This window comes from Ceratotherium simum, chromosome 9 (genome assembly GCF_057802395.1).
Source record: "Ceratotherium simum simum isolate JZ-2026a chromosome 9, ASM5780239v1, whole genome shotgun sequence".
Lineage (NCBI taxonomy): Eukaryota > Metazoa > Chordata > Mammalia > Perissodactyla > Rhinocerotidae > Ceratotherium > Ceratotherium simum.
This window is the reverse complement of record NC_141908.1, coordinates 81,847,957-81,865,608: the sequence shown is the minus strand read 5'-3', so window position 1 is coordinate 81,865,608 and position 17,652 is coordinate 81,847,957. Positions and strand designations below refer to the sequence as shown.

The following is a 17,652-nucleotide window of genomic DNA, read 5'->3' as shown; positions in this document are numbered from 1 at the left end:
ATGGTGTCTGACAGCATTCCGTGGTCTTTTTCTGGGAAAGACACAGTCCTGGTCAAAGACTGATGAGAGTCTACAATACTGACCGGAGCATGGTAAACTAAAGAAAACCACACCAGAAATCTCTTTCACCAGAGAAAGGCTCACTGCGGGCTCAAGTCGAGGCTGAAGAGCCCCACTTAAGTCAATAGCTCTTGCTCGTGTTTTGCACAGACATCTGTACAACTGGTTCCAACTTGGGAAATAGCATTTAAACATCAAAGTAAGCACATGCTCAGAGAAAAATTGGGTAAATTTTCATCAGGACCAAAATTTCTAAGAAACTGTATGAGAGCAAATTAGAAAGCAAAGAACCTTCGCAAAATAGGTATTTGCAAGTCATCATTTTCTTTATTCTTTATACAGAAGCCATGTGAATTGCATAATAAAAGATAAAATGGAAGAAATTTCTAGACTGAAGTCTAATTATACTTGAGTCAGTAATTTATCATGCTTCCTATATATAGTAACGATTACAGTTAACATTTAATTAACTAGTATTACTTCAAATATTTATTCCATTTAAAATCATAATATCTGGGGCCGGCCCCGTGGCTTAGCGGTTAAGTACACGTGCTCCAGTACTGGTGGCCCGGGTTCGGATCCTGGGCGCGCACCGACGCACCACTTCTCCGGCCATGCTGGGGCCGCATCCCACATACAGCAACTAGAAGGATGTGCAACTACGACATACAACTATCTACTGGGGCTTTGGGGAAAGAAAAGGAGGAGGACTGGCAATAGATGTTAGCTCAGAGCCAGTCTTCCTCGGCAAAAAGAGGAGGATTAGCATGGATGTTAGCTCAGGGCTGATCTTCCTCACAAAAATAAATAAATAAATAAAATCATAATATCTAAGTACTGTATTTGAGATATTTAAGTTAAATGTTGAATGCCATTTCTTTTAGGAAAAGAGAAAAGACAGCATTAACTTACTTTTATATTTTTCTTTAAGTGTTATATGACGTATAATCAGCTAGAAAATATCAGTTGCTTTAAAAGCAGACATTATTTTGACTAAACCATTGTCATGAAATAAAGTTATATTGCACTTGCCTCTTAACAGGACTGTGACTAAATACTTACTTGTTCAGTGTGAGGTCAAGAATGAATTTGGAGCTGAAGGCTTCAATCTGGAAGCTTGCCTGGGCCAGATGGACAGCCTATGGATTCAAAAAGACAGAGAGAACCTTAGCTTACTTTCCTGTCTTCAAAGCTGATTATATTGATATCAAGAAAAACATTTAATAAGAACTTTTTTATGGACTGATTCATTTCTTTATGGCTCCTTATGTAACAATTCATTTCTTTAGAAGGAGACTAGGCGCACTGTCACGGCTTTACTTGGAAAACCTCCATATCTGAGCAGAAAGGAACTAATAAAAGACAACCAGTCCTTTAAAATGAACCCATTGTGATAAAAGTCAAGAGCGTATTCAGCTGGACTTTCAAAGTGATCATGATGAATTATGCAAAAGTCTGACTAATTTAAAGCTTGATTTCAGCCTATTTTGTGCACAAAGTTAACCAATTCTTTCTGCACACCTAAGTGAAAAATCATGTCAGCGCTCTGCTCTTCAGCAGGAATTGGAACTTTCTGTAAATGATGTATCAGCAGAATGTGACCAGAAAATGAAACAGCACAACCTTTTAACTTCAGAAAGCACTTAGAGCCAGGCCCTTTGTGAATACTAAGAGTTGATGTCCCCTTTAAAAGTCACACATTTAGGGTGAAAGGGATAATTGGGTACATGTGTGTGGTGATGGGTTGTAATTAGTATTTTGGTGGTGAACATGATGTAATCTATGCAGAAATAGAAGTACAATGATGTACACCTGAAATTTTACAATGTTATAAACCAATGTTACTGCAATAAACAAAAAATTTAAAAAAAAAAATAAATAAAAATAAAAAAAAATAAAAATAAAAAAATAAAAAAAAAAAGTCACACATTTACAAATACTGTCGCTATTGTGCCTAACTCAAAATACACAGATGATTTCATCTAGACATGAGTCATATGTACCAGGTATTAAAGATTAGTATAGCTCGCTGAAACATCTTGAATAACGTAAATTAACAAATCAACGAAGTTTTGTCAAAGTGTTATCCAAGTAAAACTCTGGTCTGTCATCCTATCAGGAAAAAAAAAGGACCAGGAGAAAGGCAACACCCACACCACTCCCCCTGCCTTGCTCACAAACATCGTTCCTCCAACCTCACTCCTAAGGCACAGTGGGGTCCACAAATCATCAGTGAAGAGCTACATACGAGACAACCAGATGCTGGCAGCCTGCCATGCCAGGGCTTTCCACCCACCTGCCCTCAATGCCACTCCATGCTCCTCGTCGCCCTCCTCCATTTCCTATTATTGAAACTCTACTCATCCTTCAAGGGCAGCCCTTCAACCCATGCTGGAATGAACTCTTGGTCCTCACGGCTCAGAAGCACTTCACTTGTCCCTCCCTTGCTTCCCATCCCACCCGGACGGTGAGCCCCACAACTCACACCACAAGGGTCCTGTAAATAGTTGTACACTAACAACCCTGCCCCGATTAATTATTATTATTATTATTATTTATTAATTTCCATTAATTAACCATATATGTATTTGTCAAACAATTTTGCCATGCCAAACCCATAAAATACTATAAATAAACCATGACTTCTACTTCTTATCAAGCATAACTGCTGATCAGATAGTCATTCTATAATAATCAATAAATAAAATAAAAAGAAAATTAACAAATATTAATAAAATTTAAATATTTTATTTTTAATAAAGCAATGAGAGACAAAGTGCCTGAATCCCAGCACCGTGGGACGCCACATCAAATCCCAAATGCCCAGGTAGAACAGAGGCATCATGCTGGATGGATCTGGGCTTGCTACATCCAGACAAGTACACAAGAGAGAAAGAAATTTCCATCTTATCAAGTGTGAGCTCTGTCATCTGCAGCAAAACCTCTATCTATCCAACACAAACATCATATAGTCTCCAATCTAAATTCATTCTGTCTTAAAGCATTAATTTTTGCATGAAGATTATTATATTGATGAATAATTTGCACAAGGGGAAATTTTTCATTTCTGGGTCCCAAGAGTTGACAAAAAAACTTACTTCCTGAGAATAAGATAGGTCCTTAAGCATATTTTCTCTTAAGAATATTAATAGTAGAGAAGAGTTCATTAATGGCATCTTGGCCTCAAGAGCTGATAAATGTACCTCCTTCAGCATCTTTATAAGCACTAAGAAGAACCTGACAGTGACCCCACTAAAGGTCTCATTTTACAGCAAATAAGCAATGAGACAAGTACAAACCCCAACAAAACCCTGCTCCAAAATAAAGTAGCCTGGTAGTAACTACGTACCCCATTTTATCCAATTGCTGGGAGTTATACAATTGGATTGTTGTTAAATAAGTTTAATACCGAGTCAATGTGACAAGGTTCAGTTTAACAGAATTTAATAAAAAAGCTAGCAAATAATATTGATACTAGGACTTTCCTTTGTTTTTTTATTCACTCATTCCACACACACTCTGTAGAAAGATGGCTGGGACACAGCCCCTGCCGTCAAGGAAGCGGCAGACTTCTTGGTAGAGCTGCCAGCCTTGTATGTTCAAGGGGCCACAGGGACCAAGGGACACGGGCAAGATGAGATTTGAACAAAATTTCAAAGGATGAATATGAATCCACCTGCCAGGAGAAGAAAAGTCATTCAGGGTATGGGGGGAAACATTTACAAAAGTAGAGTAAAAAATGAATATGAAAAAAGAGTCCTTAATTTTTAAAAAATGAATATGGTCTGTAGGAAAATGGCTTTTGGAGGAAATGTCAAACAATGAAACTCAGAAGGTGGGCTGGAGACTGCGGGGCTTGTGCGACGTGCTCAGTGACGTGTCTGATCAACAGATACACGTGGAGGAGACAGCAAGCTCCTCTAAACGTCCACTTCCCCCACCCACTCAGCACAGCCTCGGCACCCAACATTACCACCACTCCTGTCAATCTCATCGTCAGTAACAGCAGCATCACGATTCAAACACATTGACAGATTATGCTCTGCACCTGAAACAATGACAATGCCATCCATAACATTGCGCTTCTTCATCAGAAAAAAAATCTGATTTTATTACCTTTATCAGAGAATGCTTAAACATTTTAACTTATTTTAATGCTAAGAGGCAGCACGTTTTCCTATAAAATGATTTAAGATTTCCCCAAGCATTCATCTTCCTTGCATGAACATCAAATGGAATTAGTATATTCATCTAATATATTTGTATCCATTTTAAGTAATTTCAAGACAGTGGTGTACGTTATTTTTCTTACATTCTGTTTCTCTTTCCGTTGCTATACCTTCTGCATTTGTACACAGAGTACAGATTCTTCTTTATACCAAGATAAATACTTGACAAATGCTACTTTTCCCCATCATTCTGTTATTTCTGCTATGTCTTTGACATGATTAAAATAGCTTTTTTCTGGAATCTCTGTTATTCCATATCAATTGATCATCTTTTCTTTAGCAAAATACTATACAGTTTTTTTAACTGTCAACTTTAAATATGTTTTAAAGTCAGGTAAAATGAGTCCTCATCATTGTTTTACAAATTATATTTTTGGATATTATTTGTTTTTACTGCATAGTAACCCATTTTTTCCAAATGATGGAAAAATTAGAAGAATGGCTGGGATGAGTAGAAAGTTTTATAATATACAGCCATATCACTTAGGGTTTATTAAATATTTTAGAGTTGACTAACCGACCAGCATCACAGAAAATACCAAGACTACCTCAAGTATTGCTCTTGTTTTATAAAGAAGGAAGTACACAGAGAGGTTTAGAAATGTGTTCAGTAACACAGAATCCAATGCCAGGAATTCTTCAGAGAAGAGTTCATGAAGCACCATAGGTCTTAACGGGTTATTTTCTCCTTCAGGATATCTGTTAAATAGACCTGGTGGTTAACACTTGTTTTTACAAGGACAGTCACTACAATAGCTCTGTGGAAGAAGGCAGGGTTTTATGTCAGAGAGTCATTTCACAACAAGAGCAGGCACAGCCCTGGGCTCAGAATTCCTGCCCTGAAGGACTCAGAACAGCTGTTGCCTAAGCACTTTGATAGTTATCTTTTGACTCAGAATCCGGCACAGGGAAATTACAGGAGCTCTATAAACAAAAACAACTAAACTCAATTATATACACAAACCTCCTTCACTGAAGAACAATTTACACATCTTAACTATGTGCTTTTGTTCTTCTGTTTTTTCCTTTTAGTAGATGGCGTCTCATGGTATGGAATTTGATAACTTCAGAAGACTGAGTTCCTCAGCTGAGACTGGTTTTGCATCTTATCGTCAAGCAACGTTATGATATTAAGTAATCATTTATGCTCAGCTTTGTGTAAGGTACCTTACAGAAGCTGAAGAGACACAGTGACGTTTTCTCGGGACTCACATTCTAGAATAATTAACATTAATATGGACATGAAAACAAGAGAGAAAAATGACTATCTACTGACAGAAATAAAAAGCAGGCATTTCCATGGTATATATGTCTTCATGCAAAAATGCTTCACACATAACAAGTGTCAATCAGTATTCTTTACCACTTAGCAAGTACTTGTGAGTTCTATAGAGTAAGCACATAAGTGGAACTGAATACGGGAAATGGAAAGTTTACACTTTCCCGGGATTCATTAAATATTATGAGACTGCATTTCATAATTCAGTAGAAATTGAGCACCATGAATTGAGGTATCTATGCTGTCAATCACAACATCCTCTGAGCACGGGTTTTACATTAGCATGCTCTGTGATGTACACAGTTGGAAAATAGAAGAAAATTTGGAAGAAGTTTCTCTGCTCTTAAGATATACTCAGTTTATTTAGGAGACACTCAATTAAGTAACGAAAGAAACACATCCAGAGTGGCATACGAATAAGACAAGAAAAAGCTTTACAAATGGAGTGCCGAAGCCCTGGAGGGTGTCAAGCAGGCCTGGGATGATTCAAGCTCTGCCTCCTAAAGAAGAGGCTGTGGGCTTCTAGGAAAGAAGGTGCTAGAGAGAGGAAAACGTTTTAATAGAGTTAGAAGCCAGGATTAGCAAAACCATCTTCTCTACTGGAAAGAATCAATGAAACAGCTAAATAGTTGATTACTAGTGAAACTGTAGGTAGTTGTTTTTTTTTTTTTATTTCCATCAGTCCTATAATATTGCTTATTCTATGTTCATTAAAATACCAATATATATGCTGTGTGTGTGTGTGCGCACGCGTGTATAAACTATAACTGTTTCAGGAAGTACTTTTCCCTCCCTTTATCTTTACGCTTATGGATTTTCCCCTACTCTTAATGATTTCTCAGTAGAGCCTTCAAGTGTTTCTACTTCTTTCCCTTCAAAAGCAGTGAGAAAAGTTCACAGAATCTCAAACACCACCTTCTTTTGAGATTCAGGACACTTTATGGTGTTTCAGAAAAGACAGATTTGGAAAGTGACCAGCTGAGAAGGAGAAAGAGAACCAGCTAACCAGACACTGGACAGAGTCGGCCTTGCTGTGACGCTGTGATGGGCGGGCTGTTGCAGAAAGTTTCCCAGGGAACCAGCCTGGCATCACCTTGGTTGCACGGCATGTTTTCCTCTCCATATAAAAACAGGAAACACGGAATCCAGTGACACAAATAATTAAATTCCAATAAGAAATAAACTGTCAAGTTTAAATGGAAATAAGTTTGAGGAAAATACTTCACTTTCTCTAGCTCATACAGGCTTTTCTGTACATGACTAATCTGAGTCTATGCCACAGCTGGAGAAACAGGCAAGTCCAGCTCTTGCATCTTTTTTTCTGTCTAATGCAAAAAGTCAAATATGTGAATATGTCTTAGGAGTTTTAAATCCAAAAGAAAACATCAACAGACCATTTTTAATTACAATCTGGTTCTAATCCCTTATTCTAAGTTTGCACATTGGTGCAAACTTGAATTTGCACCACCATCACATTGACCACCATGTGATCAAGACTCAAATATAATAAAAATAATAATGCCCTCTATTTCTTGTGTTTTAATTATCTCAGTTATCCAGGATAACACAGCACCCTGGGAAGTTAGTAGGGCAGACATTTTTATTACCCTTTCATAGAGGAAAAAACATTTTTAAAAGGCACAGACAAGTTAAACAGTGTTTTTCTCCAAGCTCACACATCAAAGGATGGAAAATGAGGTGTTTGTTTCAGTTCAGTGAGAAAAAATGCCAAGTTCATGCCAGAAGTCCTTAACCCTCCAACCTCAATGTTTCCTGGTCATTAAGATATAAATAATAACAGCTTACCAACAGGATGTGTGTGAGGATGAAATTATATAATAAGATAACAGAAAGTTCCTAGGAAAGACCGGCCACCTAGAAAGAGCTCAATAACTCAGGAAGGAGGGGGAAAAAGTAACGGAGAAAGGGGAAAAAGAAGAAAACTCTATTGACGTTTTAGAAAGGTTATCAGTCAGCTCCACCTTAAAAGTTCTCTCCAATACAGCTAGCCACCTTCTAGAAAATCCAGTGTGCATTTATACTCTGCAGAATTTGCAAATTTTTATTTTTTATTGCTAATTACCATTAGCTTTGACCTTGTTCAAGTTGTTGTGTCTTTAAAATAATATGAACCATTTTTCTGAGAAGTGGAACAGCTGCAAATGTTATGAAGGCAATTTTGCAAATTAAGGTAATTTGCTGAACATTCTTTCCAAGATGCATTTAAATAGGTAGCTCACGGAAGAGAATATCATGATGTTTCCTTCTAGAATGTTCCAATTCACAGGATTATTGGTTAATTCATTAACAAATTTGCATTGAATCCCTACCTTGGGTGAGATATTGTGGCAGATTTATGTAAAGATACAAAACAATTGGTATTTATATCAAAATGTTTATAATCTAGTTAGAGAAATGAGATGAAAAGCCACAAAGAGTAAGAGATACAATACTTCAATTAAATAATAATAACAAACATTACTTGTAAAGATGCCACATACAATTTAAGCATGATTAATTACTCGATTTAATATTAACTCGTGTACAGTATGGGTAACAAGTGCATTTAAATTTGAGAAGCGAGAATGCTGAGAGCTGGCAAGAGCTAAGAAAAAGCTGATTGGGAAAATCTTTCTCAGCATTTATAGATAGATAGAACTCAGATAGTTCTAGGAATAATTTAATAGGATGAAATTTCAAAGTGTTTCTAAGTGTTTGCTAACAAATAGAAACTTAATAACCACGCTTTTAAAGTAAAACATAGGATGTGTTCCTTTCTGGACCACTAAACTACCGTTTGGATTGTGGTGAGAATTAAACACGGCAGTATATTATAAAATAAAGCATTTCACGAGACCAGTAAGTGTGAACACATACAAGTTCAAAAAATACTAATGTACTTCGTTAATTAATCTATCTTTTAGCCTTAAACTAGGAAGCTGAAGTCCCAGCCTTGACGGATATTACAGAAAGGAGCACAGCGCACTCCTCCACAGGCCACAGACAGATCAGCATCTCCCAGGGAAGGAAGCAGGTCACTGTCTGACCTTGTTCTCTGTGCCAACCTAGCCAAGAAGGATAGAACTTCTACTCTGAAAGAAATCCAGCCAACATCCACTTATCCAATCTGATGACACAGAAAAAAGAATAGCATGTTGAATTTTAACTTCTGACCATATCTTTTACAAGAGCTTTTTTCTAAATAAAGCAATTTTAAGGAGAATCCAGTTTCATCTGCCTCACTTTTCCTATCTACTCTCAGCTTGAGGTGCTCTCAGAGTTTGATACAGACAAAAGATACACATGGAAGAGAAAGGAAAAGTAGGCATTGATAATCCAAACAGGTATTCCAGTGAATAAGTCATGAGCTAGCTGCACTAAAAATTTATTTTTTAAATTCCTCGTGGCCAGCCAAAGAAGGAAAGCTACATCTAATAATATTTGAGGGGAGGGGTCTTTTTAGCCCTAAAGGATTCATCACACTAAGATCTTCCTTAGTGATCATTCAGTAACCCAGAAGAACTCAGACAATACACGTTCACTCACAAAGCATCTTCTGACATTTACGAGAAATGTCTTCTACGCATTTATCCCTGGTGACTAACGTTTGCTGGATATCCAACGGACAATGCCAACTCAAGAGAGAGACGAATCCTGAGTCCTCAGAGCTCTTGCTATTTGAAAACGGGGAAGACATTACAAGCATCACTGCAGCTACATTATTTAGCTTTCATGCTTTTTCTGAAAGGCAAGTAAAAATATAACTATGACAACAGTCACCATGGGAGTGGTTTCTTTCTGCTGCCTTCCTGAAGAGTCCCATTTAATATGACGCATAATCTAGTAGCTGGGGTGTGATTCTCCTTGTTCTGTTTCCTCGTCAATTCCAACATCACCAAACTGCGCAACTCCAACCAGCGCTTCTCTCTCTGCTAACACTCTTGTCATAAAGCAAGGACATATTCTGTCTCTCCAGCCATATTTATTGAACACTCACTAAATAATTTAAATAAAAGCATAGAAATAAGGTATAAGTTTTGGAAAGCAAAAGACACCACGCTCCATGTTTAATATCTGTGACTCATTCCACAACAGTTTTTTTAATTTGCTTGTATAATGTTAATACTATGCTGAAAGAAAAAAGTCTCCATAAGGCAGCACTGCAAGAGGAGCCCTACTTTCCTGGTCTGCCCACTCTGGTCCTTGGAATGCTGGCTACAACAGCCCACTGGACTCATGTCAACTCAAGTATCTATCTAGGATACAAAGAAGGTTCTCCAACTTGGATCTTTCTGATGACCACAAAAGGATTAGTTAAGAATGAATGAGTCTGAAATATGAAATGAGAAGAATGATACAGTATTTACACAGTTCACTTGAGCATTGTTATATTCAGCAAACCATAAATCATATAGAGTAAATTCAAATATTAATTTCCAGTTCTCCCTCCCATAAATCATATAGAGTAAATTCAAATATTAATTTCTGGTTCCCCCTCCCTAAGAAACTACTGAAAACGTATGAACAAGGGAGGCTCAGCAGACCTGTCCAGGCCAGATCTCTCTTCTCTCGAGATATCTTTATTCTGTTGATCCTCACCGGTGGGTCTCACACTGGTCTTACCCAGAGCTGACCTGTGTTGGGATCTCTATACCAATGCTATTTCTATTTGAAGAAAGGTTTCAGGCTCTGCTTATGAGTTCATTGTAAATACACAGCTGTTTGACAACGGTATTCCTAAGACGTCTTTGGTTCCCTTAACTACCCTAGGCAAGATGCATGTCACAAGTTGTGTGTTACAGGGATGGAGCCTCCTTTTGTCTACAGGGACCCAGCTCTGCCTACAGCTATGGATTAGAGAGAGTTCTGTGTTTTCTGGTTCTCAGCTGTGTCTGGCTCTGTCCTTTGCTCTGAATTCTGACCTTAGCTATGACTATGGATGGGTTGTACTCTGCCCATTTGGATGGAAAATAACTTTCAAACTGGGGGCCAATCCAAAAATGGATTTCCCCATTTTACAAACATGCAAGTGCCATTAGACTTCCTAAGTAACACTATTAAGGCCTGTTACTGGACATAGAGGCTCACAATTGTCATATATCACAGTTTTACTCAAAACAAGTATCATGTACGTTACACCTACTTTACTTAAAGCTAGACATGGAAAAGCTAATAATGATGTGATCTCATTTTCTCTAACATTCAACTTCCACAGAATTTTGCAAAATGCCAAATATTCAACCTGCAGCCACACAATTTTTATAACTAACATTTAGAATATTGACTGTTATACAGAACATCCTGCCTATTCTAGTAGGCAAATGATAGATCTCACCATATCTACAGAATGTTTTAGGTTCATTAAAATTCCATTTTTACCTCCAAAGGAGAACTCAGAATTACACGGAACCTTGAAGACACATAAAATTAAAAGTAGTCATTTGGAATGTATCTATTTCCTCAGATTATATGCTACCTCACTGGCTTCTACACCATATTTGAAATTCTTTACCCATTTAACAAAAAATTATTGTGTCTTCCGTCTTTCAAGCAGAAGCCCTGGTTTTCTAGAGTTTGCATTTTAGTGTGTGTTGGGGAGCAGGGGCGAATAATACAATCAACAAATAAATTTAAAGCAAGTTAGATGGTGATAAATGCTACCAGTAAAGATAAGAGGCAAAGGGAGTTTGGGAGTGCACAGTATGGAGAGGTGACAACATTAAAAAGTGTGGACAGAGAAGGACTCTGAAAAGGTGACTTTGAGCAAAGGCTGGGAGGTGAAGGAACTAGCCACATGGATACCTGGGAAAGAGAATTCCAGGCAGAAGGAACAGCTACTTGCAGAAGCCCTGAGGCAGCAGCATACTTGGTATGTTTAGCATAGCAATAAGGCCAGTTTGGGTCAAGTGGAGAGTCCAGGGGAGTGTTGTGGGCAATGAAGTCAGAGAAGCAACGAGGGGTCAGTTGTGTAGGACCTTGTAGGCCACCGTAAGAACTCTACCAGGAAATAGGAATTCACTGAGGATTGACAGGATCTGCCTTCCATTTTCCAAAGTTCACTCAGGCTATTGTGTTGACAACAGACTAAAGGTGGGGGCCAAGGGAGAAAGAGAGGGACCAGTCAAGAGGCTGTTGCAATGATCCAGGTAGAGGCTGGTGGTGGGCTGGACTTGGGGAGTAACATGGGGTTGATGAGAAATGGTCAGATTCTGGGTAGAAAGTGAAAGCAGAGTCAACAGGAGTTGCTTACAGATTAGATGTGGGTTATGAAAGAAATAGAGGAGACAAAGAAAACTCCAGAATTTCTGGCCTAAATAACCAGAAGGAGAAAGCAATGTATTGAGATGAGGAACACTGCAGGAGGAGGAGGTGGGAGTGGGGATTCAGGACTTCTGCTGGGACCCATTAGGTGTGATATGCACATTATACACCCAGATGGAGAGGTGGAGCAGGCAGTTAGACAAGGGGCATATAGATACATCTTTTAATTAACGTTTACTGAGTGATTAAGTGAATTAAGAAGTAATGAATGAGTAAGTGAATGATTAAGCATATGAATGAAATGAGTGAATAAAATGAATGAATATTGAGGATACAAAAAAAATTCCAGTAAAAGAACTAATGAGGAGAGCACAACTTACTGTCTGAAATAGCTAGGGCTTAGATGAGAAAACTAAGACAACTGGGGGGAAAAACTATATAAGTCAGTACAAAGCAACCCACTCACTGGGTTTTAAAATAACATTTTCAATTAAAGCAGTGTCACTTTGGAACCCAAGAGGCATGTTATGCACTACAAACTCCCCCAAAGAATTCAAGTCCAAGAGCATCATTTCCATATGTCTTGTATATATGTGTTAAAATTACAAAAGAATGATCAGCAAATGAGAATGTTCTTTCTCTAACAAACCACATGGGATATGTGCATGAACGTGCATATATTCAGGATTCCTAAGAAACAACACAGTGCTCATCTTTGATTTCCTGAAAGTCTGTTTCCATGTTCTGGGAGTCAGGCTATCTTAACTGCTTTTAATATTTCAAATTTGTCACTGCTTTTAGGTATTCATTGTTATATGCCTCATTTTAGGAATTTTTAAAGGTATACACTTACTGATTTTAATTTACTAACTGTATCTACCGTCTTAAGGGCCTGATCTTAAGTGACAGAAATTAAGATATACCCCACATCCTATTAAATAATTTAGGTTTCTCAAAGTCTGTAAACAATTTGGTAATTAAAGTTTATACTGCAAAATCTAGGAATGAAAAGACTCGAGAACATTGTACAAATCTCTTCATTCCTACATCTGTTCCTGGGGCTGCTACTTCAGTTAGCAAATGATAGGAAGGAGATTTTTCTTCAACATCTTTTTAAAAATCACAACACTTCTATTTCAACAGCGCAAAAGAATAAAAAAGAAATAAAGCAATTTTTACAATTTTATTTTATTTCAATTATAGTAATTTCAGGTGACTTTTTTTTATCTGAAATAAGTAAGTACCTGTATCTGGGCAGTATTTAATCAATCATGACTAAAGAGGGCACGATGTTAGTAATACTTGATAAATAGTCCAAAATAAAAACTGCTTACAGAATATAAATTTTTTCCAAAAATATAAGACTATAATAAATTTAACACCGTTTTATCTTAGCCAAAAAAGAAAAAAGCCATTTAAATTAAGACTTCAAGCAAACTCTTTTCTTTCATCCTTCCATTCCAGTTAACACTAAATTAGCCAGTTTCTTCACAAAATAAAAATTATAGATTCTGCAAGAATGTTGCACCAGGCAGGGCAGCAAAAGATGAAGTCTGCTGGCTCAGTGCACAACCAGATTTATGTCGGAAACAGCGTACATGTTAAGGGACAGAAAGATAATAGTTCCCATTTTCCTAACCTTTAGGTTTACAAGTTCTACAACAGGATTTCCCAGCCTCAGCACTACTGCCGTCTTCGAAGTGGGGGGCTGTCCTGTGCGCTATGGGATGTTGGGAAACACCCCTGCCTCTACCCCCTAGATGCCAGGAGCATCCCATCCTCCATATCTCCAGACATTGTCAAGTGTCCCCTGGGGAGGGCAAAGCTGCCCCTGGTTGACAAGCTTTGGTCTATATGTTCAGGAGATACATGAATTTATGTAGATTCCTCTAGATGTGCTGCCTTTACACAAAATTTAACCTTAATTTCAGAGCTCATTTTCAGCTATCACTAAAGCCCTTGGAAAAAAACAGCAGGAAGCAACTGATACCAACAGAAAGGGGGAGTTTGGTTGGTTCAAAGTTAAATGTTATCCACCTGATAATAAGTAAATTCTTAAAAATTTATACCCATAGAAATCCCCCCAAATTGAACTATAGGTTTCAATCTGTTAAATGAGCTCACATGTATTCTTCAAAAAATAATGAAGAAAGAGGGGCCGGCCCGGTGCCATAGTGGTTAAGTGCCCGAGCTCCGCTTTGGCGGCCCGGGGTTCGCAGGTTCAGATCCCAGGCACAGACCTACGCACTGCTTATCAAGCCATGCTGTGGCAGGCGTCCTATATAAAGCAGAGGAAGATGGGCAGGGATGTTAGCCCAGGGCCAATCTTCCTAAGAAAAAGAGGAGGATGGCAACAGCTGTTAGCTCAGGGCTAATCTTCCTCCCAAAAAATAAATAAATAAAATAACGAAGAAAGAAATACTGCAACTACCTACACAGTCCAGAAATTTGATGTTTTAAAAGGATGCTTAATGTTGCTTTTTTTTTTTCTCCCAAAGTGGCACCTTCTTATTATCTTTTGAAATGTCATTTGGTGACTCAAAAGAAAACAACTGTAATTTAAACGGCAAGAAACGAGGGGGAATAAGCCTGTATGTGGCCTCTGCTTAGAAGTTACTAAGCTGTCTTTCCATGATTAATGTAATATGCTTTCTCCACGGGTATAAAACCCCAGGTCTCGGGCCGGCCCCGTGGCCTAGCGGTTAAGTGCGCACACTCCGCTACTGGTGGCCCGGGTACGGATCCCGGGCTCAGCACCGACGCACCGCTTCTCCGGCCATGCTGAGGCCACGTCCCACATACAGCAACTAGCAGGATGTGCAAGTATGACATACAACTATCTACTGGGGCTTTGGGGGAAAAAAAGGAGGAGGATTGGCAATAGATGTTAGCTCAGAGCCAGTCTTCCTCAGCAAAAAGAGGAGGATTAGCACGGATATTAGCTCACGGCTGATCTTCCTCAGCAAAAAATAAAAAAATAAAACCCCAGGTCTCTAAATACCTTCTATATGCTGGTGGCTCCCACATTTCCACCTCATCCTGACCTGCCTGAGACCATGGCCAACTTGTTCATCAACATACCCACACAGATGACCAACAGTCCTGAAGGGAACAGGTTCAGTCTTCTCTCAGCCTCCTTCTACACTCTCTCTCAGTCTTTCCCACGTTGGGAGGCAGCAGCACTATTCTCCAGGAAAAAGCCTTACAGTCATTCTTGACTCCCGTATTAATTTCCCCCTACTGCTGGAACAAATTTCCATAATCTTGTGACTTAAAACAACACAAATCTTACACTTCTGGAGGTCAAAAGTCCAAAATCAAAGTCTAGAGTCTAAAGTTAAGGTGTCAGCAGGGCCAACTCCTTTTGGGGGCTCCAGAGGAGACTCTGTCTCCCTGCCTTTCCAGCTTCTAGAGGCTGCCTGTGTTCCTTGCTCGTGGGTCCTTCCTCACATCACTCGTCTGCTTCCCTCATGACGTCTCCCACTCTGACATGAGGACCCTGTGGTTATGCTGGGCCCACCCGGATATTCCAAGACAACCTCCTCACCTCCAGATCCTTAACTTAATCACGTCCACAGAGTCTCTACATCCACATGCGACATTGTGATGTATAAGAAATATATAGAGCCAGCCTGGATGGCCCAGGGGTTCAAGTTCAGCGCTCTCCATGTCAGCAGCCCAGGTTTGGTTCCCAGGCCCAGAACCACACCACTTGTCTGTTAGTAGCCAAGCTGTGGCAGCAGCTCGCATGGAAAAACCAGAAGTACCTAAAACTATACACAACTCTGTACTGGGGCTTTTGGGGGGAGGGAGGGAGAAAGGAAAAAAAGGAGGAAGATTGGCAATAGATGTTAGCTTAGGGCGAATCTTCCCCTGCAAACAAAAAAAAGAAGAAGAAGAAGAAGAAAGAAATATATATACATATTTGATCATTCAGATGGCCAAAATATATTTCTTATATATATTTGGTCTTCGTCCACGGTTCCTGGCTCACAGCTCCCAAAACTTGTGGTCTTTGTGGGCGATAAGAGCAGTGGGAGCGTCTTTTGTCACGGTATTTGGCCTCTGGTCCTTAGTTCTTGAAATTACTTCAGAACCACAAAGGCGAAATGGGTGTCTTGTGATTCATAACAAGCCCCTTTCCACCACAGCTGGGTTTATGCTAAAGAGATGACTTTAGGAAGGCACCTAAGGACGGGGACTGGTTGACAGGGGAACCACTCATGAATAGAGGGTGGAAACTGTCAGTCCCACTCCCTGACCTCTGGGGAGGGGAGAGAGGATAGAGGTTCAATCAATCCCCAATAGCCAATGATTTCATCAATCACGCCTAGGTAATGTAGCCTCCGTAAACACCCAAAAGGCAGGGGTTCGGAGAACTTCCGGGCTGGCAAACACATGGAGATTGGAGGTGAGTGGTGCACCAGGAGAGGGCATAGACACTCCACTCCCTTTCCCTATACCTTGCCCTATGTATCTATTCACTTGGCTGTTCCTTAATTATATCCTTTTATAACAAACCAGTGATCTAGTAAGTAAATGTTTTTCTGAGTTCTGTGAGCCGCCCTAGCAAATTAATCAAACCCAGAGGAGGGGATCGTGGGAACTTCCCATCTGTAGCCAGTCAGTCACAAGCACAGGTGGTAATCTGGGCTTGTGACTGCCATCTAAAGTGGGGGGCAGAGGGGGCAGTCTTTAGTACTGACCCCTTAACCTGTGGGATCTGACACTATCTCCAGGTAAATAGCGTCAGAACTGAGTTGAATCCTCAGACACCCTGCTGCTGTCCCAAGAACTGCTTGTAGGTGTGGGAAACCCCCTCCACACATTGGATCTGGTGATGAGAACCACCTCTACCACATAAGGTAACATACTCACAGGTTCTGGGGATTAGGATGTGGATATCTTTACGGGGCCATTACTCTGTCTACCACAACTCCTCTCCTTTCCTAGCCCACCCACCCCCAAATCATCCACGGTCTGGAGGCTCAACGTCTAAAATACATCCAACTCAACTGCATCCCTGAAATTCCTCTGCTGCGCCCGAGTGCAGGCAGCAGGGACTTGGCCCTGGACGACTACAGGTGCCTCCTGACTGGTCTTCTTGCTGCCTCTTGCCCCCTACAGTCTACGTCTACATGACTTTTTCAAAATATAAATCCGATAAGGTTATTTCCTTGTTTAAAACCCACCAGTGGCTTTCCATTATAACCAGAACAAAATCCTAATGGGCCCTTCATCCTCTGGCCCCTTCTTACCTTTAAGAAATAACGCAGGAGGAAATACGTAAATTTCTCCTCCACAAAATTTCTCTCCATCCCTCTCCATCAACCTTCCAGGCCTTGTGCACCAAGCAGCTCTTGGCGACTGTCACGGGAGGCACTCATGCTTCAGCTGCCCTCCCGGGGCCTCTAGCTTACTCCTCTCCCCAGAGGTGAAACTTAGCACAGAATTCTAACCCTAAGCCCTCCCTCTCCAAGTCTAACGATAAAATTCCTGCTAAAACTACCAGAAAATTTAAAATATGTAAGAAATAAAGATCAGGAGGTGGGGGAAGGAAGGAAGGGCACAATGTAGAGCGATGTATCCTTCACATTCCGCAGCAGGCAGACAAAAGGTACTATCTTAGGTCGATGGATCCAAAAACAGGGCAGAGATAAATTATTCAATGTTAAAAGAACCAAAAATAAAAATTTAACAGCCTTCGGGGAGTGATGGGAGAGACACTTTTACTTTTCATTTTATTCCTTTGTGAACTCTGAATTCTTAGACCATGTAAATAAATAGAGTGTCTACTAATTTTACACAAATATTTACACTAAT

At 39.6% G+C, this 17,652-nt stretch overlaps 1 protein-coding gene across 6 annotated transcripts in view; it reads right to left on the bottom strand.

Moving 5' to 3' along the window:
* ADAM23 (ADAM metallopeptidase domain 23) overlaps positions 1-17,652 on the bottom strand; it is a 151,456-nt gene that overhangs the window by 116,155 nt on the left and 17,649 nt on the right. For all 6 annotated transcript variants that reach the window (XM_087435701.1, XM_087435698.1, XM_087435699.1 and 3 more), the window contains exon 3: positions 1,123-1,199. In XM_087435701.1, coding sequence (XP_087291827.1) covers positions 1,123-1,199 — 77 coding nt within the window. The remainder of the gene's footprint in view (positions 1-1,122; positions 1,200-17,652) is intronic.